The sequence below is a fragment of the Chiloscyllium plagiosum genome, chromosome 2 (assembly GCF_004010195.1).
Source record: "Chiloscyllium plagiosum isolate BGI_BamShark_2017 chromosome 2, ASM401019v2, whole genome shotgun sequence".
NCBI classification, from domain to species: domain Eukaryota; kingdom Metazoa; phylum Chordata; class Chondrichthyes; order Orectolobiformes; family Hemiscylliidae; genus Chiloscyllium; species Chiloscyllium plagiosum.
Window position 1 is genome coordinate 120725809 of NC_057711.1, and position 27775 is coordinate 120753583.

Sequence of the window (27775 nt, forward strand, 5' to 3'; positions counted from 1 at the left end):
TTGAGTTAAGCCATATAAGAGTAAAATGAGGAAATGCTTCCTCAAAAAAAAGATGTAATTGAAACTTGGGACTGATTGTGAATGCTTGTAGTCTTCACGACTGAGATTTGCAGTTTTTCTTTTGGGTAAGGGTGCCAAGGGATGTGGGTTAAATGGTTTTGAACTGCAAATCAGCCATAATCAAATTAAATGGTGGATCAAGGCTAAAGGGGCTGAAGAGGCAATTCCTAAAACTGAGTTTTGTTTGTCTGCTCTGTGTATCACTTTGACATAATTTGTGTGTAATGGTAAAACAATAATAGCAACTTGTATTCATAGAACATCTTAAATTTAATAAAATGTCCCAAGACACTTCACAGGAAAATATAACATTGAGTCAAATACAGAGGTGTTCAGTCATATCACTAAAAGGTTGACCAAAAATATTTGTTTAAAGCAAGAAAGTGACACAGAGAGGCAGCAAGTGTAGGACTGAAATTTAAGAGCTTGGCTATCAATAGTTATGAAGTTGGACAGAGTTGACTTAAGTGATGACATGGATATGTGGTGGAGACTCAATCTGGGATTGAATATGACTCCAGGGCTTAATCACAGAATGTTGCTATAGTGAGGAAGAAAGGAATCGTTTCAGTCTTCACAGTATTTAATTGAGCAAGGTTTCTGTTCATTAGTGATAGAGGTTGCATGGGTGTTGCGATCATTTTTTATTTGTTCGTGGGATGTTGGGTATCACTGACTAAGCTAGCGTTTATTGTTCGTCCCTAATTGCCTTGGAGAAGCTGGTGAAGAGCTGCCTTCTTGAACTGCTGCTGTGTTCTGCTTGTAGGTAAATGAACAGTGCTGTTAGGAAGGGAGTTCCAGCACTTATATCCCATGACAGTGAAGGACCAGCGGTATAGTTCCAAGTCAGGTGATATGTGACTTGGTATGGAATTCCCTTCTTAATGGCATTGTGAGTCAACCCACAGCAGGTTCAAGAAGGCAGCTCACCACCACCTCCTCAATGGCAACTAGGGCTGAGCAATAAATGTTGGCCAGTCAGCGACACCCACATTCCAAAAATGATTTTAAAAATGTGGCAGAGTTTGTTGTTTTGAAAAGTGCTGCCTAAGGATCCTAGGTGAGTTAGTGTACCACATCTTGTAAATGTTGTACATTGCTCCCATAGAATGAATGTTGAAGGTGGTGGATGGGCTACCATCAAGCAGGTTGCTTTGTCCCAGATGGTGTTGAGATTCTCAAGTGTTGTTGGAGGTGCACTCATTCTATCATTTGTAAATTGTGCCTAGTATCTGGTGGATAGGCTGTATGAGACATGAAGCAAATTACCTATTGCAAAATTCCTACCCTCTGACCTGCTCTTGTAACTGCAGCACTTATATCATTGGTCTGGTTTAGTTTCTGGCCCATAATAACTCCCATAATATTAATAGTGAGGGTTCAGTGATAGAAATAGTATTGTACATCCAGGGGAGATGGTTAGATTCGCTACCACAAAGTGCAGTCGATGCTGGGACAGTGGCTAAATTTAAGGACGAGTTAGACAGATTTTTAATTGCTAATGGATTGAAGGGATATGGAGAGAGAGCAGGAAAATGGGGTGAGGAGCATATCAGCCTTGATTGAATGGCGGAACAGACTCAATGGGATGAATGGCCTAATTCTGCTCTGATATCTTATGAATTTATGAAGATTCTGTCTTGATGGAGATGATCATTGTCTGGAATTTGGTTATCCATGCAACACTGGAAGAGACAAGAGCATTGCTGATAATGCAGATCTGGATGTCATCCGTGTACGTGATGTGTTTTCTCATGGTGTTGTCAAGAGTCAAGATCTCGATGAAACAAAGGAGTGAGCCAAGGGTAGATCCTTGGGGGATATAAATTAGGAAATGAAGTCACTGTTAGTGATTATTTGACTATGGTTACATTGGTAAGAATGGAACTTGCTGAGAGTCGTCTTGCATAGCTGTGTGACAGTGGAGAGAGATTGGAGAAGGATGATATGGTCAGTCACATCAAAATCTGCAGACAGCTTGAGAAGTGGAGGAGGGAAAGTTTACCTTTCCTACCATCACAAAGTATGTTATTTGTTACTTTGGTAAGAGCTGTTTCAATACTACAGCAGAGGTGGGAATCTGATTGGAGGAATTCAATATTGACCTTTCTGAAAGATGGACGTGAGCTTGGAAGGTAAGGCAGCATCCGAGGAATTGAATTGAATTCAATTTATTGTCACATGTATCGAGGTACAGTGAAAAGCTTTGTCTTGCAGATCACATAGCTAAATAGCATAGATAAGTAAATAATAGGTACACAGCAGCAAAACAAAAACACAGGTACAGGTAAGTGCTAAGAGTTTGTGAGTCCATTCAGTATTCTAACAACAGTAGGTAGAAACTGTTTCGAAACGGCCTAGTACATGTGTTCAGGCTTCTGTACCTCCTCCCCGATGGTAGAGGTTGTAGAAAAGCATTGCCAGAGTGGGATGGATCTTTGAGAATGCTGGCCGCCTTTCCTTGACAGCAGACCTGGTAGATGGATTCTATAGATGGGATAATGACCTTTGTGATTGTCGGGGCCGAGTTCACACTCTCTGTAACTGTCTCTGATCTTGAATGGTACATTTGCCATACCAGGTAGTGATACATCCAGACAGAATGCTCTCGATGGCGCACCTATTAAAGTTGGCAAGAGTATTCGCCGTCATGCCAAATTTTCTCAGCTGCCTGAGGAAGAAGAGACGTTGTCTACATGAAGAGTCCAAGAAAGCTTGTTGTTGATGACCACTCCCAGGAGCTTGACACTCTCCACTTATTCCACCTCTGTGCTGTTAATGTGCCGGCGGGGGGGGGGGGGTGGTGCGATAGTCAATAATGAGTTCCTTGGTTTTGCTGGCATTGGGAGTGACGTTGTTCTCAGTGCATCATTTTCACAGGTCTTCCACTCTCATCTACGGTCTGTTTCGTTGCTATCTGAGATTCAACTGACTATGGTGATGCAATCAACGAACCCGTAAATGGCATTAGTCTGGTATTTGGTGATGCAGTCATGAACATACAGCGAGTACAGAGACTCCAGTGTTGAGTGTTAGTGAGGATGAAATATTGTCCCCAGTCTTCACTGATTGTGGTCTGTGTGTCAGGGAATTGAGGATCCAGCTGCAGAGAGTGGGGCTTAGTCCGAGATCACAAAGTTTAGTAATCAGTCTCAAGGGGATAATAGTGTTGAAGGCTGAACTGTAGTCGATAATTAGGATTTTTACATGGCTGTTCTTGTTTTCAAGATGATCTAGGGAGGAGTGAAAGGCAAGTGATATGGTATCTGACATGGATTTGTTGGTCCGATAAGCAAATTGGAGCCGATCAAGAGTAGTGGGGAGGCTGGAGTTGATTAATATCATTCAAAACACTTCATGACCATCAAAGTTAGGGCCACCGGGTGGTAGTCATTGAGACATGCTACATGACCCTCTTGAAAGAGGCAGGGACAGTGGCCTGCTGCAGGGAGAGGTTGAACATGTCCGAGCTGACCTCTGCCAGTTGATCTGCGCACACTCTGAGTGCATGACCTGGTACTCCGTCTGGTACCATCGCTTTCCTTGGATTCACACGAAGGAAAACTGATCTGACCTCTGATGCAGTGACTGTTGGGATAGGTTTGTTAATAATTGTTGGAATAGGTGTTACCTCTCCACCAAAATTCTGCTCAAAGCGAGCATAGAAGGTATTGAGATGATCTGGGAGGGATGTGTCATCCTCTGCTATCTTGCACTGTCTCTTTTTAGAACCTGTGATATGAGTCCTTGCCATAGTGGTTGGGTGTCGGTCTGGGTCTCTGGTTTGGATCAGTATTGGTCCTTGGCTGTCTTAATGGCTCTGCAAAGGTCATACTTGGATTCCTTATATTTGAGTGGGTTTCCTGATCTGAAGGCCTCACACCTGGTTTTTAGCAGGCTCTGTATGTCCTGATTCATCCAGGGTTTCCTGTTGGGGAACACACAGATTGACTTCCTCGGTATGCAGTCCTCCACACACTTGCTGTTAAAGTCTGTGATGGTGGTGGCCTTCTCGTCCAAGTTACCTGCGGACTGTTTAAACATGTCCCAATCAGCTGATTCCAAACAGCACAGGAGTTGATGCGCTGCCTCCTCTGACCAGGACGACACCCTTCCTCCTGTAAAAATGCCATCTCTCATTCCCAATTCCTCCACTTTCGCTGTATCTGTTCCCAGGATGACCAATACCACTATAGAAAATCCCAGATGGCTTCCTTCTTCAAAGACAGCAATTTCCCCCTTCCACATGATTGACGATGCCCTCCAGCATGTCTCCTCCACTTCCTGCATCTCTGCCCTTGAACCCCACCCCTCTCAACACAACAAGGACAGATCTCCCTGGTCCTCACCTTCCACTCCACGAACCTTCATATACATCACATCACCCTCTGCCACTTCTGCCACGTACAAAGAGATGCCACCACTAGGGAAATATTCTCCTCCCCCCCATCATTGTTCCTAAACGACCATTCCCTCTGCGACTCCCTTGTCAGATCCACGCCTCATACAAATCCTCTCCCCACTCCCCACACCTTCCTCTGCAACCACAGGAAGTGCAAAAATGTGCCTACACCTCCCCCCTCACCTCTGAGCAAGGCCCCAAAGGATCCTTTCACATCCAACTGAGATTTACTTTTACCTCCCTAAAGGTCACCTACTGTATCCGTTGCATCCGATGTGGTCTCCTGTACATCGAGGAGCCACAACGCCAACTTCCAGGTCATTTCAGAACATCTCTGGGACACCTTCACCAACCAACCCCACCCCCCCATGGCTGAACATGATTACTACCCCTCCCACTCCTCCAAGGACATGCAGGTCCTGGGCCTCCTCCATTGCCAAACCCTAACCACCCGATGCCTGGAGGAAGAAGGCCTCATCTTCCACCTTGGGACCCTGCAATCACACGAGATTCATGTGAATTTCACCAATTTCCTAATTTCCCCTCCCCCCACCTTATCCCAGTCCCAAGCCTTCAATTTGGCACTGCCCTCTTGACCTGTCCATCGTCTTTCCCAATTATCTGCTCCACCCTCCTCTCCGACCTATCACCTTCTTCCCCACCTTCATCTGCCTTTCACATTCCCAGCTACCTTCCCGCCCCAGCCACACCCCCCCCTCATTAAACTGATATATGAATGAAAGATGTGGATGCTATTGTAATAATCACTGTATTAATTTAGTATTGAACAGTTTCATTTCATCATGATTTGCATTTATGTGTTATCCCTTCTCACCAAGTGTCTTACATTTCTGTAAATTATTTGAGATGCAGTGACTGTGTTAGAAACAAAAATGCAACCGTTTCGCTGCGATCTCACCAGGTAGTGGAGAAAATGTTTAAGGTGATGGCTTTTTTTGTATTGAAGTGTGGGTCAGTTTTCAAATAAAAACACGTGTTGCTATCTTATGTCATTTTTCTTGTGCCAATTTAAATGCTATGATGATTAGGAAATTAATACTTTTCTTGTGTGTTGTAGCCTTAGGTTTAATGGAGCAGTGATAATTGTTGAAGATATTTGTGAGTTGTTCTAATTCTGCTTCTGAGTGTATTAAAATCCCCATATGTCGACACAATACAAAGGCATTATTACTATGCGATTGCATCAATTAATGAAATTAGTGACAGCGAAAACCAAAACATGGCCCTGAAAAATTAATAAATAGTCCTTAAAATATTTCAGAAGGAGCCCTGGTGTGTGCCTTCATCCCAGAACGAAATCCTGTGAAGTAGGAATCCACTTTATTTCGATACTGAATGATCTTCCATTCATTGCAAAGTTACCTAGGAATTTGGAGCAAGGCTGAAAAATTGCATACAAATCAAATAATGTAGAATTACAGCAGATCTGACAGTAACTGTACAGAGAAAAACAGAGCTAAGGTTTTGAGTTCAATGTTGATTCTTTTCAGCTGACAGACTTTAGCAGTTGTTCTTTCATTACTCTTTATGTTGCAAAATAAAACACAATGCTATTAGAAAACCTATGCACAATCTTGTGGATTTTAGTATTATAAAATTGTTTTTTCTATATATACTTCAAACAAAAGTTCATCTCTTATTTAATGGCTGAGCAAACGTTTTTGCAGCACACCACTGATGACATCAATAAATGTTTGCCAAAATCTCCTGTTTTACTGCTGTCCAGATGTTTGCATTGAAAAGGAAACATATTAATCCACAAGAACTGATAAATGTTCAAAGCATTTAGGAAAAACAACAGAAATGGGTTTTTTTGCACATTCCTTAGTGTGAATTTGTGACAAAATGATTCAGCCTGTCAGTAAAATTAAAAATAAAGCACATTACTTGCACCAATGAAATTTGATCACCTTGCATCTGGAACACTTCGCTTACTGAGATTTTGAGTCAAGGAGCTACAACTGTGAATTCCCACCAGTCCTCCAAACATTTTTGTTGAAGTATGTGTGAAATAAGTGCTGTCTGGTGATCTTATCAGCTCATCTGTTTTCTGCTCCATGGTTATAATAGTATTATGGGTAGTTCATAGGGGACCAGGGTAAGCTCGCATCTCTTGAGGTTGTCTATTTTCCTTGTCCCAAGTAGGGATTTTCTAAAAAAAACCTGTCTAGTGAAACAACTAACTTCTATGAGCATGACTTTTGTAAAATGTGTAACATTACTTGGTGATGGTTCTACATACAAGTGTATTGTACTTTACTGAAGTTACAACTTAAAAGGGAATCCACAGTACTTTTTTTTAGTAAAGGTCAGAACCACCTTTCACCATGATATTTCAATAATTTGTATATTCCTGGTAACATGTGCCTTGTTCTTTGATTAAAAAGTATAGAATGCCAATTATTTAAGTATACTAATATTCTACTTACAATACATTTTATATTGGAACTGAAATTTATTGCAATCTCTATTTACATTTGATCAACTAACCAAGATTGAAATAAAAGCATGGTTTTGTAGGGTTATCACTGTTGTCTAAGTATAGTATTGTGTGCTTGTATCCCCCAACCAGACAGTAGGGTGCGCAGATACATGCTTTATCTTGCCGAAAAGAAAGACATGTTGGCAAAGTTTATTATCTTACACTCATCAAGACAGATGAGAGAATGCCAAATGTCATGTAAACTGTGCAGTTTACAGGACAGAAGGGATGCAGATGGATTAGGTTTGACAAGTCGAATCTGATTGACCATTGCTTGGGAGAAAACAATGGGATGTCCGAGGATATCCAAGCTTATAGTTCCTTATTGCTTTCTCCACGGCCATACCTTGATAATCAGAATAGATGAGTAACTAATCAATATTTCTTTCTCCTATGATACGAATTGTGGTGATCATTTGAAATTTGATGTTCTTGCATTTGACCTGAGCAGTATGAGGCAACATGTCTGTCTCCTTAGCGATAGATGCTTAATGTGATATATTCTGGTGAGAGTCATGAATGTGAATAATATTCAAAAGAAAAACTTCCTTATGAATTGTTGAAAAAAGAGAAAAGCTTTTCGATTTATACTTATTGTGTCGACTTTAACATGCTATTAATACAAAGGGAAAGCAACCTTTTAATACAGTATAAAAAAGAATTCTGATTGGATGCCACATGGACTTTGATTGTAGAGATGTTGCTGTAGAGAATGCACCAGTTGGATGATGATTGACGTTTTGTGGCCAAGCTATCATTGTTAGTTAAGCAAGAGAGGTTGACTCAACTGGTCTAGCTTTTATCCTGAGAAATGAACCAGAGAATGTCTGTCACTTGTTTTGTTCAGTTTGCTTTCTGTCTACAAAGAACAAGGTACTGTGTCCTAATATATGTAGCTTTGAGTTTATTTCATTAATTTTAACTTGATTGTCAGTATAATTCTTCATACGTTCTGGATTATTTAATAAGTTTTATCCAATCACAGAATCACATGGATTTTGAGTTTTGTAAGGACAGACTGGTCAGGTTTTATCTGTATCTTACTTATTACAACTGCTGAAGGAATATACTGTATCAAACATGGGATGGACAGCCTAAATTCCTCGCTCGCATCAACCAGCAGTGAAATTCATATCACATATTACATGTCTGTGTGAGACGTAGAATGGCCTTTTGGCTTGACAGCAGCATCTTGTTAGTGGTGAACATAATCTGTATTGCTGGAATATAGTAGCAATGTCAAACAGTTTCATCTGTTGTTCAAATGTTTGGGATACTTTCCTCTACACATTAATGTGAGGGAGACCAGGCACTTTTCAGGACCAAATGTGATGGCCTTAAGTCTGTTCATAACTTTGTATGAAATACAGTGGGAGATTATCTGGTCAGAGGAGCTATTCTCCTGCAGGAAAGCTTTGATGTGCCCTATTTCAGTATCAAGCAGTGAAAAAATGGCTTGTGCTTTATTTACAAGGTTTCTGCTCAGGCCAAATGTTGAGCTTGTAGAGCCATAGGAAACCTAATGTGTACATTGACCAGTGAGGATTGGCTTGTAATAGATGTAATTCCAGCCGATTTCTCAACTAGGACATCAAGCAAGGGGAGCTCATTTGCCTGCTTCATTTCAAAGCTAAGGTTTAATGTAGAATGGAGCCCATTAAGGCATGAAAGGATATTTGAAAATACTTCTGTCTACAGCAAGCTTATCTTCACTGGTCAATAAATGTGCAGGATTTCGTATGGTTTCACACACAACCTTTGGTCTGTCACTTGTGGTCATGAAATTGAGCAGCATCTGAATAATGTGGCCTGTGTAATGGAAATAACAATGATTGAGAGTATGAAGTCTATTTGCAAGCAGAGTCTAACAGATCCTTAAAACCTTGTAAAATATTTTCTGCATTGATTACCATCATTTTAAAAATTATCAGAATTGGAGCATGTACCAAAAATATCAGCCATGCCATATATATTTTTATTTTGTATACTATGCTATTCCAGCATAATTTGGATAAGAACTTAAGGTTCCTTGAACTGAGGTTATCTGAACAATTGTTGAGATTTAAAACAGAGCCAGCTTCCATTTCACTCACTGCTTGAGAATAATTTTATTCTAGCACCAGGTTTCTCAATCCTCCTGGCCATGGATGTCTTGGACAACATGGTGAAGAAACATAACAACCATTATTCAAAATTAGCAGTGACATGAATTTATTGGTGATTATAGTGTCATAGAATCACATAGAGTTACAGCATGGAAACAGACCCTTTGGTCCAACTCATCTGCGCTGACCAGATACTGTAAACTGATCTCGTCCTATATGCCAGCATTTGGCCCATATTCCTCTAACCCATTCCTATTCATATACTCATTCAGATGCCTTTTAAATGTTGTAATTGTACCTGCCTCCACCACCTGCTTTGGCAGCTAGTTCCATAAATGCATCACCCTCTGCGTGAAAGGGTTGCCCCTCAAGTCCCTTTTAAATCTTTCCCCTCTCACTTTAAACCTGTGCCCTCTGGTTTTGGACTCCCCTACCCTCAGAAAAAAAGATCTTGACTATTCATGTTATCCATGCCCTCATGATTTTATAAATCTCTATAATGTCACCCCTCAGTTTCGGCTACACCGGGAAAAAAGTCCCCGCCTATTCAGCCCCTCCCTTTAGGTCAAACCATCTAATCCTGGCAACCCTTTTGAGTTTAACAACATGTATCCTATAGGAGGGAGCCAGAATTGAAAGCAGTATTCTAAAAGTGTCCTGTACAGCCACAATATGACCTCACAACTCCTATACTCAATGCACTAACCAATAATGGCAAGCATGCCTAATGTATTCTTCACCACCCTGTCTACCTGCGACTCCACCTTTGAGGAACTATGCACCTGCTCCACTAGGTGTCGTTGTTCAGCAACACTCCTCAGGGCCCTATCATTAAGTGTATAAGTCCTGCCTTCACAAAATGCAACAACTCATACTTATCTAAGTTAATCTCCATTTGTCATTCCTCAACCCATTGGCTTATCTGACCAAGGTCCCTTTGTTCACTGAGATAACCTTTTTCACTGAACACTATACCATCTATTTTGGTGTCATCTGCAAACTTTCTAACCATACCTCCTATATTCACATCCAAATCATTTATATAAATTCTTTATCAATTTAGCAGTTTAATTTCTGCCTATGCAGGGGTCAAGTTCTGCCCATTAGGGGTCAAGTTACAAGTGTGTGTTGGAAGCCCAGAGTCTCCCACACATATTGGAATTTGGGCATGTGATCACCTGTGATTTTCTATCCACTGAAATATACAAGGTCAGTTTGTCAATACATACCCCATAATGCAAATGTCTATATCATAAATTTTCTAGTAATTAGTAGATAATACAAAAAATAGGCTGTCTGCAAGGAAAGGGTATTGTGTCCTGATGAAGGGCTTTTGCCCGAAACGTCAATTTTGCTGCTCGTCGGATGCTGCCTGAATTGCTGTGCTCTTCCAGCACCACTGATCCAGAATATTGTATCTTAATATATTATCTTCTCATCGATTTAGTGAATCTTAAATTGGTTTTCAACATGTTTGTTCACACAGTCGGAATTATTTAGCAAACATTGTCCAATCACGGAATCACTTTTGTTTTGCGTTTTATAAGGACAGATTGGAAGGGTATGAACAGTACCTTGCTTGTATCTTGCTGCAACCATTTGAAATCCAAGAAGAAAATGACACGGACATCTCTCATGCAACTTTGGTATGCAGATGACAACGCTCTCTCTACTCTTTTGGAAGAAAGCTTTCAAGCCTCACTTAAAGCCTTCACAGAAGCATCCGAAAGAATTGGTTTAAGCCTTTACCACCCCATTTACCACCCCATTCCCAGTCAAAGTTCCAGTCTTTCCTTCCATTAAAATCAATGGAAAAATTCTCCCAAATGTGGAATGTTTACCCTACCTGGGGAGCCACATCTCAGCTAAAGCTGACATTGAAGTGGAGGTCCAACACACCATCCATGAATGTCATCTTTTTGCGCCGAAGGATAAGAGTCTTCAATGACAACCACATTCATGGTGACGCTGAGAACCTCATGTATAACGCAGTCATCCTTCCAGCTGTTCGATATGTCTCAGAAACTTGGACTATGTATAGACACCACCTCAAGGCCCTCAAAAAATACTATTAATGCTGTTTGAGATGGATTCTCAGCATCAGCTGGGAGGACAGGAATACTAACATTAGCATCATTGAAGGCACCAGTGGCATCAACGTCAGGGCCATGATAATTCAAAACCAAGTTTGCTGGGCTGGGTACATGTCTAGATACCTGAGATCTGTGCCAACACAAATTTTCTTTGTCCAGATCATGGAAGACACTCAAACAAGAGAAGGGATAAAAAAGCATTTAAAAGATTCCCTAAAGACTTAGCTCAAAAAGTTCAACATTGACATCAGTGCAAGGCAGGCCCTCACTCAGAAGAAAGTAGAATGGAGGAACCTCCTGTGTGGAGGGACACAATTTTTGAGAATATCTCTTGGAGATAGAAGGAACCGAAAAGGAGCCTCAGAAAGGAATGCCAGTGATTTCAAGTCCAAAGACAGACTACACTTATGGAAATGCCTAGCAACACCAATGGTGAGAGATGCAGCTCTCGGATCGGGTACAAGGACCCACAGAACCCATGATCACTGACATAGAATTTCCTGAGTGGACTTGTTAATAAGTGATTGCTGATGACTGACAATAGGCTGTGTCAGCTGACACTGCCAAAACATTCTAATTGTGCATGCTCCCTTTGAGAAATACCCTGCCAGTAAAAAATATAGTGACTAAGTAAGTTTAACGAAATAAGATTTTGGTAGTGCAGAACTTAAAACATTGTTAGAAAGAGACATTTTGTCTTCCACACATCAGAATTGAAATACAAGAAAACCAAGCTTAGGAAGGAAAGAACACATATGGGATTATGCAAAATGATAAGAGTGCACTGATTGGTTGGACATTTGACTTGCTTGAAGATGCAGTTGGAGCAGTTAACATTTTAAAAGTTTCAATTTCATGTCTTCTCAGCTCTGTTTACTAGAGGAAATATGTCAGATTGGCCTCAAAGTGATAGTTTTAATTTTTGAGTATGCAAATGCCACTCTGATAAGATGTTTGGAGTTTATGTTTATGATTCAGGTGGAGGCCATTCAGCTATTGAACCTTATTGGCAGAGAAACGTTATCCAGTTTAATGCTACTATTTAGGTTAGTACTATGCCCTGTTGGTTACTACATGCCAGGTGCATATCCAAATAATTTATATTTGTGATGAGGGTTTCTACCTCCACAAACCTTTCAGACAGTGAAAAAAAACCTCTTCAATGTTCCCTTTAATCATTTACCAATTACTTTAAATACTCTGATTGTTGACCTGTCTAACCTCACTATAGGACCTCATTTTTATACACCTGAATTTTACATCTCCCTTTAGCTCCCTCAGTTTCACAGAATACACGAGGCAAAAGTGAGGACTGCAGATGCTGGAGATCAGAATCAAGATTAGAATGGTGCTGGAAAAACACAGCAGGGCTGGCAGCATCCGAGGAGCAGAAATATCGACATTTCGGGCAGGAGCCCTTCCACAGAATACACCCCCTGTCTAATCAAGCTTTGCTCATAGCTAACATTCTTAATTTCCCAAAGAATTCTCATAAATAACTTGTAAACCCTGTCCTGTGTAATCACATCCTTTTTGTATTGTAGTAGTCTTAACTGTACATAGTATTCCATCTGTGGTCTAATGGGTTTCATACGGTTCTAGCATAACCTCCCTGCTTTTATACTGTTTGCTACAGCCAATAAAGAATATCCATGTGCCTAATTTGACTTGCCTCTATACCTGTCTAGTTATCTTCAGTAATCTATGGAAAGCATTCCAGTATGTTTCATTTCCTGTACACTTCTCAGAATCTTTCCATTATTATGTATTTCCTTGTATTGTTTGTCCTCAAATACATTACCCCATAATTCTGCTAAATAATGGGAATTATACTTGCAAGCATAACGGTTTCCATTTATGAAACATTTCTAGATGTGATTGGTATGAAAATGATCAAATGTTATTATTATTGATAAATCAGCTGTTCTTTTTAATATTGAGAAACTTTTCAGTTTTAGCTCTTTGTATTCACAATCAATTATCAGCTATTCAGTTATTTTCCTATTGTGCATGTTCTCATTCGTTTGATTTTGTTTCAAATCTCAGGTAGACCTTAGTTTTGTGATTTAGTATTTGGGAGCTGTTTTTACGACTGCTAAGAAACAGATCTCTTTGTCATCTTGCAGTATGAACCTTGGTGAAGAGCTGGACCAGTTGAGGGTGCAGTCTGCTACGGACAAAGTTACCATTCAAGAACTGTCCATATGCCTACAGCGAGAGCGAGAAGGTGGGGATCAGAATAGAGTTCAAGAATTTGAATTATTTGATATTCGTGTATTTAAATTACACCATTGCATCATCATATATTGTTTACAACTTATTGGTGTTTAAACCTTTGTAGTAGGTATTTGAAATAATGGGATCTAATAGTGTGGCTGACTTGTGTAACACTATTGTTTAGTCAACCAATTACATTTTAAAAATTTATTGATGTTGCTGGCTGAGTCGGTGTTTGTTGCTTGGGCTAGAAGGTGGTGGTCAGCTGCCTTCTTGAACTACTGCAGTCCATGTGTTGACAATACTCCCATTGTGATGTTACGGAGCGAGTTTCAGTATTTTAACCCAGTGATGATAAACAGTGACATTTTCCAAGTCAGATTGATGTGTGATTTTCAGGGGACCTTGGAAATGGTGGCATTCCCATGCATCTCCAGGCTTTGGCATGGGCTTTCTAAGTGAAATAGGCAAACTGTATTTGACCAGGCTTTGGTAAGTCTTTGTAATGCATCTTGTAAGTGATATACAGTGCAGTGGATGCACTGGCTTTATAAAGGGAGTAAGTAATTACGGTGGTGGTTTGTGGGCCCACCTTGCTGGCTGTTTTAATTTCGATTATGTTGATCTTCTTGAGCACTTTGGAGCTATATCCATCCAGGTAAGTGTATTGTACTCCTTCTGATCTATACCTTGCATATAGGAGAGAAGTTTTGGAAGGTGTGTTGAGTCACTTGCAGCAGAATACTCAGTTTCTGACTTGCTTTTATAGTCACATAAGAAGTAGGAGCCGACAAAGACCACTTGGCACATTAAGCTTGTCCTGCCTTTCAGTATGATCATGGCTGACTGTTAGCTTTAACTCCATTTTTCCACCTGCTCCCCATGTCCTTTGATTCCCTACGGTACCACAAGTTTGTCTGAAATAAATGCAGGAATTGTTGGAGAAACTCAGCAGATCTAATAGCATCTGTGGAGGGAGAAGCAGAATGAACATTTCAAGTCTGATCTGAGTTTTGTTTAGAACGCTGCAGAATTTTCCTGTGCCTCAGTCTTAAATATGCACAGTGATGGAACATCCACAAACCTTAGAGAGTGATGATTCCCAAAATTTGCTACAGTTTGAGTGAGAGATTTCTCCTCATTTCAAACCTAAATGATCAACCACTTTTCCTGAGGCTGTTCCTTCTTATTCTAGTTTCCCAACTCAGGGAAACAAATTTGCAGTATCTAACACAGTTCCTATACTGGTCCAGGTTTTTTTTGCTGGCGATGTTTAATATCAAGAAGTGGTAGTTAGATTTCTCTTGTTGGAGTTGGTCATGTCCTGGTACTTTTGTGGTAGAAATACTACTTACCACTTATCAGCTTAAACCTGATTGCTGATCAGGTCCGAAGAATAGTTACATTGGATCAAAATGCTAACTAACTGTATCTCTCTTCACAGATGACGCCAAAGCGGCACGGTGGCACAGTGGTTAGCACTGCTGCCTCACAGCGCCAGAGACCTGGGTTCAATTCCCGCCTCAGGCGACTGACTGTGTGGAGTTCGCACATTCTCCCCGTGTCTGCGTGGGTTTCCTCCGGGTGCTCCGGTTTCCTCCCACAGTCCAAAGATGTGCAGGTTAGGTGAATTGGCCATGCTAAGTTGCCCGTAGTGTTAGGTGCAGGGGTATATGAAGGGGAATGGGTCTGGGTGGGTACGCTTCGGCGGGTCGGTGTGGACTTGTGGGGCCGAAGGGCCTGTTTCCACACTGTAAGTAATCTAATCTAATCTAATCAAAACTGCTGAATTTCTCCAGCTCTTTCTGCTTTAATTTCAGATTCCCAATATCTGCAGTATTTTGCTTTTACTTGCTACATGTGGGCATGACTGTGCTAGTATCAGAGGATTTGGGAATGTAACTAAATATTGTGTGATCATCAGCAGCATATCTGATCTTGTGATAGGTGGAAGGTCATTGAAGAAGTTTGAAGATAATCCTGCCTTGCATACTGTGCTGACGGTCTGCTGCAGTGATGCCCTGAGAGTTAAGATGATGGGCTTCTTCGAATCACAACTCTTATTGAGTCATAAAGTCATAGAGGTCTATAACACATCAACCTTTGGACTATTAAGTCTGCACTGGTCAAAAGAAACCCACCTAACTACTCTAATCCCATTTTCTGGCACTTGGCCTACAGCCTTCTATGTCGTGGCATCGCAAGTATGTATCTATATTCTTCTGAAATGTTATGAGGGTTTCAGTATTTTAACCCAGGCAGTGAATTCCAGATTCCCATCATCCTCTGGGTGAAAAAATTAATTGTTACATTCCCCTCTGAACCTCCTGTTACCTTAAATCTATAGCCCCTGATTATTGATCCCTCCACCAGGGGGAAGGTTCCTACTCATCTACACTATTGGTGCCTGTCACAATTTTATACATCTCTATCATATCCCCCTTTGTCTCTTGATTCCAAGAAAACAACCCCAGTATATCCAATATCTCTTCATAACTAAAACTCTCCAGTACAGACAATCTTCTCTGCACTCTCACCAATGCAATTATATCCCTCCTATAATGTGGATTCCACAACTGCACATAATGGTGTAGATGTGGTCTAACTGTTTTATGTGGGTTCAGCACCACCTGGGTGCAACAGGAGGCAACAGACAGGAAACTATAGGCCAGTTAGCCTGACCTTGGTCATTGCTAAGATCTTAGAGTCCATTATTAAGGATGAGATTGTAGAGTACTTGGAAGTACAGTCTCCTGGCTGCTAAAACACAGAAAGGTTGCTAACTTGGCCACACAGAAAGGAATGCTGAATACAGTGGCTAAGTAAAACACTGAAATCACAAAACATATACATCAGACATAATGCAAACACAGCAGCCAGGTGCTAATGACATTAGTATAAATGGCAACAGTTATTCTGGACGGACAACAAATTGCCCACTAAACAAAGGAGAGCCCAGACAAAAAGGCACCGGAAAACCATCGAAAAGGTATAAAAGCAGGATTCACTTGCATACTTCTCTCTTGAAACTACTCTTGGAATTGTCTGAGGCCTTCTGCCAAGACCAGCTGACCATCCAGAAAAAGATGAAGAAAGCACCTTTACAGAGTCAGAGAGGGAGAGCAACAGTGTCAGTCTACAAGAGACTTGGGAAGTATTGTAATCTTAAGGGACCAGATAGTATTAAAGATTAGTTTAGTATTAAAGATTATTGTAACTTTGTTCCTAATAAAGTTGGGAGTGTTTTGTACTGGTGTTTTGTATTCGATGACACAAAAGGTTGGTGGAGCGGTGGACAGTGTGGAGGTCTGTTGTAGGTTGCAACGGGACATTGACAGAATGAAGAACTGGGCTGGTAAGCGGCAGAAGGACGTTGACCTGGAAAAGTGTGAAATGATTGATTTTGGAAGGTCTAATTTGAATGCAGAGTACAGGGTTAAACGCAGGATCCTTCGCAGTGTGGAAGAACAGAAGGATCTCGGGGTCCATGAAAATGTATCCTTCAAAGTTGCCACACAAGTTATTCGGGTTGTTAAGAAGGTGTATGATGAGTTGGCTTTCATTAGCAGAATTGGGTTTAAGAGCTGTGAGGTTGTGCTGCAGCTCTATAGAGCCCTGGTTAGATCACACTTGGCATCTTGTTTCAGTTCTGGTCACCTCATTATGGGAAGGATGTGGAAGCTTTTGAGAGGGTGCAGAGGAGATTTACCAGGGGATGCTGCCTGGATTGGAGGGCATGTCGTATGACGAAACGTTGAGGGAGCTAAGGCTTTTCTCATTGAGCGAAGAAGGGTGAGAGGCAACTTGATAGAGGTGTACAAGATGATGAGAGGCATAGATAGAGCAAATAGTCAGAGACATTTCCCTGGGCAGAAATGGCTATCACAAGGGTGCATAATTTTAAGGTAATTGGAGGAAGGTTTAGGGGAGATATCCGAGATTGGTTCTTTACACAGAGAGTGGTAGGTGCGTGGGATGCGCTGTCAGAGGTGGTAATAGAGTCAGATACATTGGAGGTATTTCAGCGGCTATTGGATAGGCACATAGATGTTAGTAAAATGAAGGGCATGTGGGTTAGTTTGATCTCAGTGTGGGCTAAAAGGTTGGCACAACATCAAGGACCAAAGGGCATGTACTGTGCTGTTTTGTTCTATATTCTATGTTAGTACTGGCTTGTGTTCATATTGATTTGACTGCTTCGGCATTATGAGACACCTGGGCAAGTTCATTCATAACATTCTGGTCGGAGTTGTCTAAATTGTTTTAACAAGAGATTGGACAACAATGGCCAAACAGAGTTGTATCAGCATGGCTTTGTCAAAGGGAGGTCATGCATGATAAATCAGTTAGAATTCTTTGAGGAAGTAGCAAATAAGTTAGACAAGGCAGAGCCAGTGGATGTGATATATTAGGATTTCCAGAAGGCCTATGATAAGGCGCTGCACAGAAGGCTGCAAAATAAGATAAGAGCACATGATGTGAGGGACAGAGAACTGACATAGATAGAACATTGGCTGATTGGTAGAAGGCAGAGAGTGTGGATGAAGGAGTATTTTCCAGGATGGCACGAGTGGAGTTCCACAGGGATCATTTTTGTTATTTCACATTGTTTGTTGACGATCTGGACAAAGGAACTGAGGCCATTATTCTAAGTTTGAAGATGACACAGATATAGGTGGAGGGACAGGTAGTACTGAGAAGGCAGTGAGGCTGCGGAAGGGCTTGAATAGGTTAGGAGATTGGGCAAAGAAGTGGCAGATGAAATACAATATGGGAAACTGTGAGATTATGTACTTTGTCAGGAAGAATAGAGGTGTGGACTATTTTCTAAATAAGGAACGGTTTCGGAAATCTGAGGCACAAAGGGGATTTGTGAGTCCTATGTTCAGGATTCTCTTCGGGTTAACAGGCAGGTTTATTTCATAGTTAGGAGAAAGTGAGGTCTGCAGATGCTGGAGATCAGAGCTGAAAATGTGTTGCTGGAAAAGCGCAGCAGGTCAGGCAGCATCCAGGGAACAGGAGAATCGACGTTTCGGGCATAAGCCTGAAGAAGGGCTTATGCCCGAAACGTCGATTCTCTTGTTCCCTGGATGCTGCCTGACCTGCTGCGCTTTTCCAGCAACACATTTTCAGCTTATTTCATAGTTAGGAAAGGAAATGCAATGTTTGCATTTATTTCAAGAGGGCTAGGATACAAAAACAGAAATGTACTGTTGAGGCTCTATAAGATTCTGGTTAGACTGTATTCAGAATGTTGTGAGCAGTTTAGGCCCTGAATCTAAGGAAAGATGAAGTTCACAAGAATGACCCCAGAGATCAAGGGCTTGTCATATAAGAAGCGGTTGAAAACTCTGCATCTGTATTCGCTGTGGGGGGATTTGATTGAAATTCACAGAATAGTGAAATGCCTGGATAGTGTGGATGTGGCGAAGATGTTTCTCCGAGTAGGAGACTCGAGGACCCGCAGGCATAGAGTGAAGGAACAATTCCTTGGAACTGAGATGAGGAGGAATTTCTTCAGCCAGAGGGGGGTTAATTTTTGGGACTCTGCCGCAAAAGGCCGTGGAGGTCAAGTCATTGAGTGCATTTAAGACAGGCTAGATAGGTTCTTGATTAGTAGGGGATCAAGGGTTAGAGGGAGAAGGCGGGAGAAAGGGGCTGAGAAACAAATTAGTCTTGATCAAATGGCAGAGAAGGTCAATGGGCTGAATGGTCTAATTCTACTCTCTATACCTTATGGTCTTAAACTCTATACATAAGTTAAGAAAGGCTGGAATCCCATGCGCCATCTTAACCACTTTATCTACCTGTCCTGCTACCTTAAGGAACTGGTAGACATACAGACCAAGGTTCCTCTGATCCTGGGTGCTTCCCAGAGTCCTACTTTTCATCACTTTGGTCGGTTATAATTTTAAGGAGAATGAAATGGAGAATGGTTCAGTGTTTTTGTCGAGAAACTGATTTCATCTGCTACCTATCAAAATTGTTTCTCGATCTTCTAACTGCTGAGGAATATAAAAGTAGTCTTTTACTTGCTATTGCTATTATATCTGAAGATGTTTTAGAATGTTCCAGGTTTGAAGTCAGTGAGTGAATATGAGTTATAGCTTGGTATAACAAGTTGAGGTCACAAATATAAGAACTAAGATGCTGTTTGCTTGACAGATAGCTGCTTTGATCTTTGGGATGACAGGGTGATCTACTGTCACAGCTACTCCATAGAGAACCTCTTAAATTGCAGATTCCTGATTTGCTTTTGTTTTATTTTTAGACAAAATTGAAAGTTTTCAGTAGCCTAATTTGCAGCAGGTATTGTGCTCGTGCAGCTGTTGTGAACTTAATGCTTTAGGACAGTAATGAATAGCTCATTTGCCAAGTTAACCAGTTGTCAGCATTAATGGGATCTTCAGAGGGAAACTGTTTGTTGTTAGTTTTATCTTAGTGAGTGCCTATAACCAGAGAATGAAAGTTGTCTCTACTTATTAAGTTATTGTGTCACTGAATACTTTTACATAAAAATCCATTTACAATTATTACTCCAGTGAGTTACATTGAGGTATTACAAATTATGGAGAAAAAAATGGGCATTGAAACAATGCAATGTCAAACTGAGAAGCATTCTTATTATTGGCAAGTCAATTATAGGTGTTTCGATAAAGTTTCTTGCTATTGTTTACTAATTGTTCCAAACTAGAATTGTGAATTCTCTCTGCACATGAGGCAAGAGTCTAAAACAGTGAACTTTGGTCTTTTACACTGTCTTGTGAGCCTTTTATAAACAAACCATTTTGATCTATAGTGGAGCTGAGACCTCATGTTCTTGATGTGATATTGCTTTCCTGATATAAGTTTGTAAAGACAAGATTTTATTGTCAAAGAATCCAATCATATATTGTCAAAAACAGCAACTGAATCTATCCAACAACATCAAGCCACTTTAATGCTACAACTTTAACATTAGTGCATTACTATGAAAGGTACATTGTAAATCTGGGGTCAGGGCTTTAACTGACTCCAAATTAAAGTGAAGGGGGACTTCCTGAATGAATGAATCATCGGTATGTACCTAAGTCCAGAGTAACAATTCTTCAAATTAGCATTAGTGTTAAGCAGGATCATTTATCACCGAAATTGCAGTTGTTTTGTAAACGTTGTTATCGAGTCATAGAGATGTACAGCACGGACACAGACCCTTCGGTCCAACTTGTCCATGCCAACCAGAAATACAAACCCAACCTAGTCCCACCTGCCATATCCCTCCAAACACTTCCTATTCATATACCCATCCAAATGCCTTTTAAATGTTGCAATCGTACTAGCGTCCACCATTTCCTCTGGCAGCTTACTCCATATACATACTATCCTCTGCGTGAAAAAGTTTCCCCTTAGATCTCTTTTATATCTTTCCCCTCTCATCCTAAACCTATGCCCTATCGTTCTGGACTCCCTCACCCCAGGGAAGAGACTTTGTCTATTTATCCTATCCATGCCCCTCATGATTTTATAAACCTCTATAAGGTCACCCCTCAGCCTCTAACACTCTCGGGAAAACAGCCCCAGCCTATTCAACCTCTCCCTATAGCTCAAATCCTCCAACCCTGGCAATATCCTTGTAAATCTTTTCTGAACCCTTTCAAGTTTCACAAGCTCTCCTTGGCTTAATGCTGCTCTCTAACCTACATATTCTTGCAACTTAGTTTTTAAGTTGTTCATTTTTGTCAAAAAGCCAATGTTCTGTTATCAGCAACTTATTCCTCCTCTCCTCTTCTTTGGAACCTTAACTTTTGTTGGATTAAGATTGCATCGGTGCTGCTATTTGCCCTTCAGTAGGTTGTTTCGTTGGCCATTTTTCACACATTTGTGTAATAAGGGAATAGAGGTATGGTACTACATCAGATCTGAGGCTGTCCTCACTAGATATCCATGAGCGCTCTTCGAGCAATGAACCTCAAGACTAATTATGAGCTGGAACCTGAAAAAAACCCTCTCACTTTCATTAATTAGAATTATGTGACCTTTAGTGTAAACTCAAATCACCATGAAAGGCTTTTTTAGCCTTGGTATAGTGTTTAATTCAAACATCATCACTGACAGTGCTAATCTTTCTCAGGTCCGCCTGAAATGTCCTGGTCTGGGGCCTGGCATTACAACTCGAAGATCAGAGATGTATCAAATAAATAAACAACAAGGTTAAAAGATTTAATATGGAAATTAAATCACTATCCTCATTACAAATTCCTCCATAGCTATGCTAGTTCTTCTTCAGCCTAGTATCGTTTCCCATGCACGTACCTATCCAGTCTTGAGGATTGAATTGAGATTTGACCAATTCTGTAGGGAATGGAAAGAACAAGTGCTGCCAGTGCAATGAATATGACAAATATACCAACCTAGACTAGGAATGGGTAAAAGGAAGTCGCAATCAGACCATTACAGAGACATGACTAGTTGCAGGTATAAACTACAAATTCATTCAAAACAAGGAGACTATACTATCTGGATTATACAAAGTGAGTACCTCATGCTTTATATTTTGAGACATTTTCTGTACTGAATGAATATTATCTCTAAAGCAAAATATTGCAATTGCAAATATTGAAAATTTGAAATAAAAGCAGAAAATTCAGGAAATGCTCCACAGATCAGGCAACGTCTGGGGAAAGGAAACAAATGTTTTCAGATGATCTTTTGTCAGATTGTGAAGACTTACAGATCTAAGTTGTTAATTGTTTCTCTCTACATGGTTGTTATTGGACATGCTCAATATTTCCAACGTTCTCTTAAAAGGATGAGCACCATAGTCCATGTTGACTTTTCCCATACAAGTGTCTGCTGTTCAGTTCATTCATTGTGCAAGAGCCTCATCAGTGCCCTGCTCATTATAATTGTGTGGAAGAATGGAGAAATGCTACATTGCCATTTGTGTTGTTCATATCTTGGGTACCATATTTAGAATCCAGCTCCACAATACTTCAGATGTTGCTAGCCAGGAATCCTTCAATCTGACAGTGACCTGGAGAACCTAGAGGACTTGTTGATTGAGGGAAGGGCAATGCTGTTTCTTTCATACCGCTATCACCTTGTGGAAGCCATGCCACCAGATGCAACCAACCTGGTCGAGATGTGATCAGGGTCAGTGCCATGTCCCGAGTTTAAAGAAACACCTAGCAGAAAGAAAAAGATTATTGGCCTTTTTAACTCCACAAGGGTAAGTGCAACCATCTTCTCTCTGCTTTATCACATTCAGAGGACCATCACTCCTCAACCTGACTCAGTCACTGCACACACCTCTAACTAAAGCTCAAAAACTCTCAATGCTGCTTGCAGTATTCATGTGATAGCAGAACAGCATAACACAGCAAAGTTTGTTTGATGTTAGCTCATGGAGGTTTTGACAGTACAGGAGTGTTTGTCGTTTTCTCTTGCAGTGTGTTCTCCTTATAAGAGGTAAGGAGCCAAATATCTGCCAATTCATTGCCACTTTTAGCTCTTTCAGACTGGTTGTGAGCGATTTTTCCTGCATCAAGACAAAGAAAGAGTTTGAATATTGTGGAAATGGACCAACAAGCTTCAATAATGATGCAGAAGCAGGAGATTGGATGTGTAGAAAGCACAAAGAGCATGAGGGGTTAATAGTTTGGGAGGATGAGATGGGTGAAAGCCATTGAGTGGCCATTTTAAAATGCTAATTCATGGGATGTCTCTGGCTGAGTCACCATATACTTCCAATCCCGCAGGGTCTTATGTTGCATTGATAGTGATCCTACCTCTGGACTAGGTGGTCTTTGTTCAAGTTCCAGCTGCTTCAGAGGTGTATTAACATGTTAGAACAGGTAGATTCAAGTAGCCATAATCTCAATTCCTAGTTGTCCTTGAGATGGTGATGATGAGCTGCCTTCTTGAACTGTTGATGTCCATTTGCTATAAGTAATGCTCCTAGGGCAGGAGTTTCAGGATTTTGATCGAGCAACACAGAAGATCTCCCAAGTTTCTGCAGCCTTCCATCCTTCTAGATGGAAGTGATTGTGGGGTTAGAAAGTGATGTCTAAGAATCCTTGGTGAATTTCTGAAGTGCATCTTGTAGATAATAGACAGTGTTACTACTGAACATCTGAAGTGGAATAACTGAAGGTTTGTGGATGTGCCAGTAAAGTGGGATGCTTTGTCCTGGATGGTGTCAAACTTCTTGAGTGTTGTTGGAGCTGCACTCATCCAGGGAAGTGGGGAATATTTTTTCAGACTCCTGAAATGTGCCTTATGGATAGGCTTTGAGGAATCAGTAGGTGAGTTACTTTCTGTAGGATTTCTGGCCTCTGACCTGTTCTTGTAGTCACTGTACTTATATAACAAGTCCAGTTCAGCTTTTGGTGAACACGAGCTTCCAGGATGTTGATAGTGGAGGATTCAGTGATGGTAATGCCATTGACTGTCAAGGGGATATGATTAGATTCAATCTTGTTGAAGATGTCATTGTCTGGTCCTTGTATTGCGCAAATGTTCCTTATCACTTGTCAGCCTAATCCTGGATATTATCCAGGTCCTGCTGCATTTGGACACTAACTGCTTCAGTAAGATCTGGACAATATCCAGGTTTAGACTGTTAACATGAAAGTGCTGCATTTGGCCAGCAATGACAATGAGGCTTGTGGCGATGCCCAGACCTCCATGAGCAAACACCAAGCAAGTCTTACTGTGTTTTGTTGTGGTAACTCATTCTGATCCCAAAAAAACTTTTACCCCTTCTCAACTACTTTCCTCTTTTCTTTTATGCAAGTACTAGTTTGACCAGAAAGATGCCAGTGCTGCCCATATTCAGCTCTACATTCCCCTCTAAGTATGAAGTCACTCAATCTTTAAAGATTACACTGGCAAGACCTACAGTCTCCAACAGCTCAGAGAACAACACCTCAGTGGTTTCTTGCTTTGGATTAGACTCGAGATCAAAGCCTGGTGAATTAATTATTGGCATGTCACTGCAGCTGGTTGAGGAAGAACCACCAGTTTGCTGGCGCTCAGAGGATTGCCGGAGATCAGGCACCTGATCAGTTCCAGACATACAGTGATTCTGGGTCTGAGCCTTTATTGAATGTCAAAATTCACAGAGATGCCTATCAACAGCAAGCAGGTTTGTCAGACTTGGTCAGAAACAGGAGCAAATGATGGAGAATCCACTGTTGTTATCAGTTTCCCCACGGTTTCAGCATGTCAGTGTCCAGCTACTCGCAAGGATAGGTGAATTACCACTGTAGAGATGCAAGTCCCGTCACTTTCGACCATTTATGCACATAGAATGTTCTCCATAGTCATTGGTGCTCAGCCTCAAAAGTAAGTCAAAGATCTCTTGACCTCACTGCAGGTGCCCTCTCCCCCTCAGGAAGACTGGTTGGTGTTAATAGGTATCTGATAGAGGACGAGACATGTAGCAACCCAGAAATTTCTTTTCAGAACAACAAGATGTCTGGCCCATCGAGGTCCTGCTTGACAGTGATGCTGAAGCCTGCAACTGTCCAAGCAAAGGATGGCGAGCCAGCTTCTGGGCAGCAAACTCTGAGCAGGCCTGGGCCTTCTCAATCCAAATACCCCTGATGAGGACCCACCAGGACTTCCTGGCTGACTGCAGTGCAGGCACCCTCCACCTCAGCTGCAAATGTTGCAGCTTAGATATAGTGGAAGAAAAAATAAAATAAAAACTTATTGTAGACACATAGGTATCACAGGTGACACTTCATTGTGAATAATCCTGCATTTTTATAAATTTTTGTTCATTGACACTCTTGAAATGACCACTGTAGTCTCTTTGTAGCTGTCAGATCTGAGAGACACCTGTTTGACATATGAGCTGCCTGTTCAGACATCCCAGGGATGAAGGAAGTTGTACTGGACAAGCAATGCTCATCTCTCACAATCAACTATCTCCTTGCTTGCAGATAGCCTGAAATGACAGGGATCTTTGAACTGTCATGTTGATGACTGCAACCAAGGTATTACACATTAATGTGAACAACACAAAGGCCAAAATTATTGTGCAAGGATTGTACTAGGACCTGGCCAACACACATTTTCCACCTCACATAATCTTATGAGTGTGAGGATTGCATCAGTGATGATGCACCACATCTCTGCAAACATGGTGCCTTCCATCTTTCAGCTTTACAAGGAGGCACACTGCTGTTCAAAGCTGGGTAGTGAATAATTGGAAATTTACATCTATACTTTCCCTCATAGCTCAGTACCCTGTTGAGAGAAAGTGCATAAAGCACTGTCTCTCACATAGGTTAAATACCGTCCTGAAAGATTAGCAAGTATTTCAGGGCAATTTACCAATCTACATGAATTCTGAAATATTGAAGATTAACTGATGATGGAAAGAAAATGCCTCAGGCCCCACCCTGCTGCCTATCAAGATGGATGGCATGCATTGCATTCAAGTTCTTTATACTGACTGAAGTCTTATAATTTAGCTCATCTCAGTGTTATGCCATGTGATTGCCCTATCTCACTGACTGCTGCATGCTCCTGAATGGTAAGGAGGAACTGTTAAGAATAGTAGATATTTTAAGATAGGATCAGCAGAAGTTACAATGCATACAAACATATGGGGTAGAAAATATTCATTCATTAGTAGAGAAGTTCAAGAAGTGCACAAATAACAGGTCCACATGTACTGTGGACTGATCAGAGGCTTCTTGCCATGTAACCAACATAAAGTAACACAATGAAAGGAAGCACAAACCCAGCTCTTTCTTCCTGGAAGTGGGTTTGACACTTGATAGTACATAATACTGTCATGGTCTCTTGGATGTTTCTCCAGTGCAATGTCCTCATCCTCAGAGGGAATTCCTTATTCCCCCATTTTGTCCATGGCACCCCTCCTTTGTCAGTTCCAATTATGAAGAGCCCAGCATATTACATTGATGCAGGACACTTCTTCTAGGCTATACTGTAAAATGGTACTCGTGTGGTCCAGGCGCTGAAATCTCATTTATGACCTTGGTTGAAGTATAAATTGCAATTTATCTCCGTTCTGCATAAGTCTGAGGATTTTATAAAGGGGTTGCCTGTCATGAATGGAAGGCATAGCCTTTGTCTCCGATCAGCCATTCTGATCCTGAAGACATTGTAAGGTGCATTCGCCAACATGCAGACATCATTCTAGCTCCCAGATACCTGGTGTACACTTTCAGAATCTGGCATCTAGAGTCATGGATGAGTTGAATGTTGATGGAATGCAATCCTATTTGGTTGATTAAGTCCACAGGTTAGGCTCAAGCACTTCCAAAATAATGTAGGTGCAGTCTCTTGCGCTCTGCACCTGGGAAAAGCCGGTGGTGTTGGCGAATCCAACTATTTAATCATCTTGTTGTGAGGAAAGATTATAATCTACCATAATTGGGAATAAATGACAATTTATAGAATAGAATCCATACAGTGTGGAAACAGGCCATTTGGCCCAGTCAGTCCACACCAACCCTCCGAAGAGTAACTGACCCAGACCCATTCCCCTCCCTTATTACGCTACATTTACCCCTGACTAATGCACCTAACCTACACATTCCTGAATACGATGGACAATTTAACCCGGCCAATTCACCTAACCTGCACATCTTTGGATTGTGGGTAGAAACCGGAGCACCTGGAGGAAACCCATGCAGACACGGGGAGAATGTGCAAACTTCACACAACAGTCACCCGAAACTGGAATCAAACCTGGTTCCCTGGCAGCAGTGCTAACCTCTGAGCCACCATGCCATCCTTACTCCTGACTTGCTGGATGCATTTGTGATCAAGAATTGGGAGATAATGCACAGGTACCCAGTTGCCACTGGCCTAAAAATTCAAGATGTAGAGGTGCCGGGGTTGGTCTGGGGTGGACAAAGTCAAGAATCATACAACACCGGTTTATAGTCCAAAGATTTATTTGAAACCGCAAACTTTCGAAACCCCCGCTCCTTCCTCAGGCAGCTAATGAGAGAGAATACATTGAACACAGAATTTACAGTAAAAGATCAAAGGGTCTTACAACTTACGCAAATGTATTGAACAAAGCTAGATAGCTATTAAGTCTTTAATAAGTTAGAATGGAAGTGCAGGTTTTGATTGAGTAATATGTAAATCCCTGCCCCATGATAACTTAGGTTTTGTCAGAATAAAGGTGACACCTTAGGTCAGACAATGCATTTTAAGTGTGAGGCCATATTTCAAGTCTGCTTCTGTCTCATCCTGGAGCCAGACTGGTTTTATTAACCTGATAAAAATTCGAGGCAGCTGTGATCTTGCTGTGCACGTGGTCATTCATTCCTTCTGAGTGCATTTCACCTGATGGCACATTTCCATGATCTTTAGTCTCTGTCTGCACTGATGCTTGACAGCTGGGGATAGTAACAATGAGCTGTAC

At 41.2% G+C, this 27775-nt stretch overlaps 1 protein-coding gene across 1 annotated transcript in view; it reads left to right on the forward strand.

The window, feature by feature from the left end:
- cntln (centlein, centrosomal protein) overlaps positions 1-27775 on the forward strand; it is a 469267-nt gene that overhangs the window by 208275 nt on the left and 233217 nt on the right. The window contains exon 14 of the mRNA XM_043717668.1: positions 13290-13390. Coding sequence (XP_043573603.1) covers positions 13290-13390 — 101 coding nt within the window. The remainder of the gene's footprint in view (positions 1-13289; positions 13391-27775) is intronic.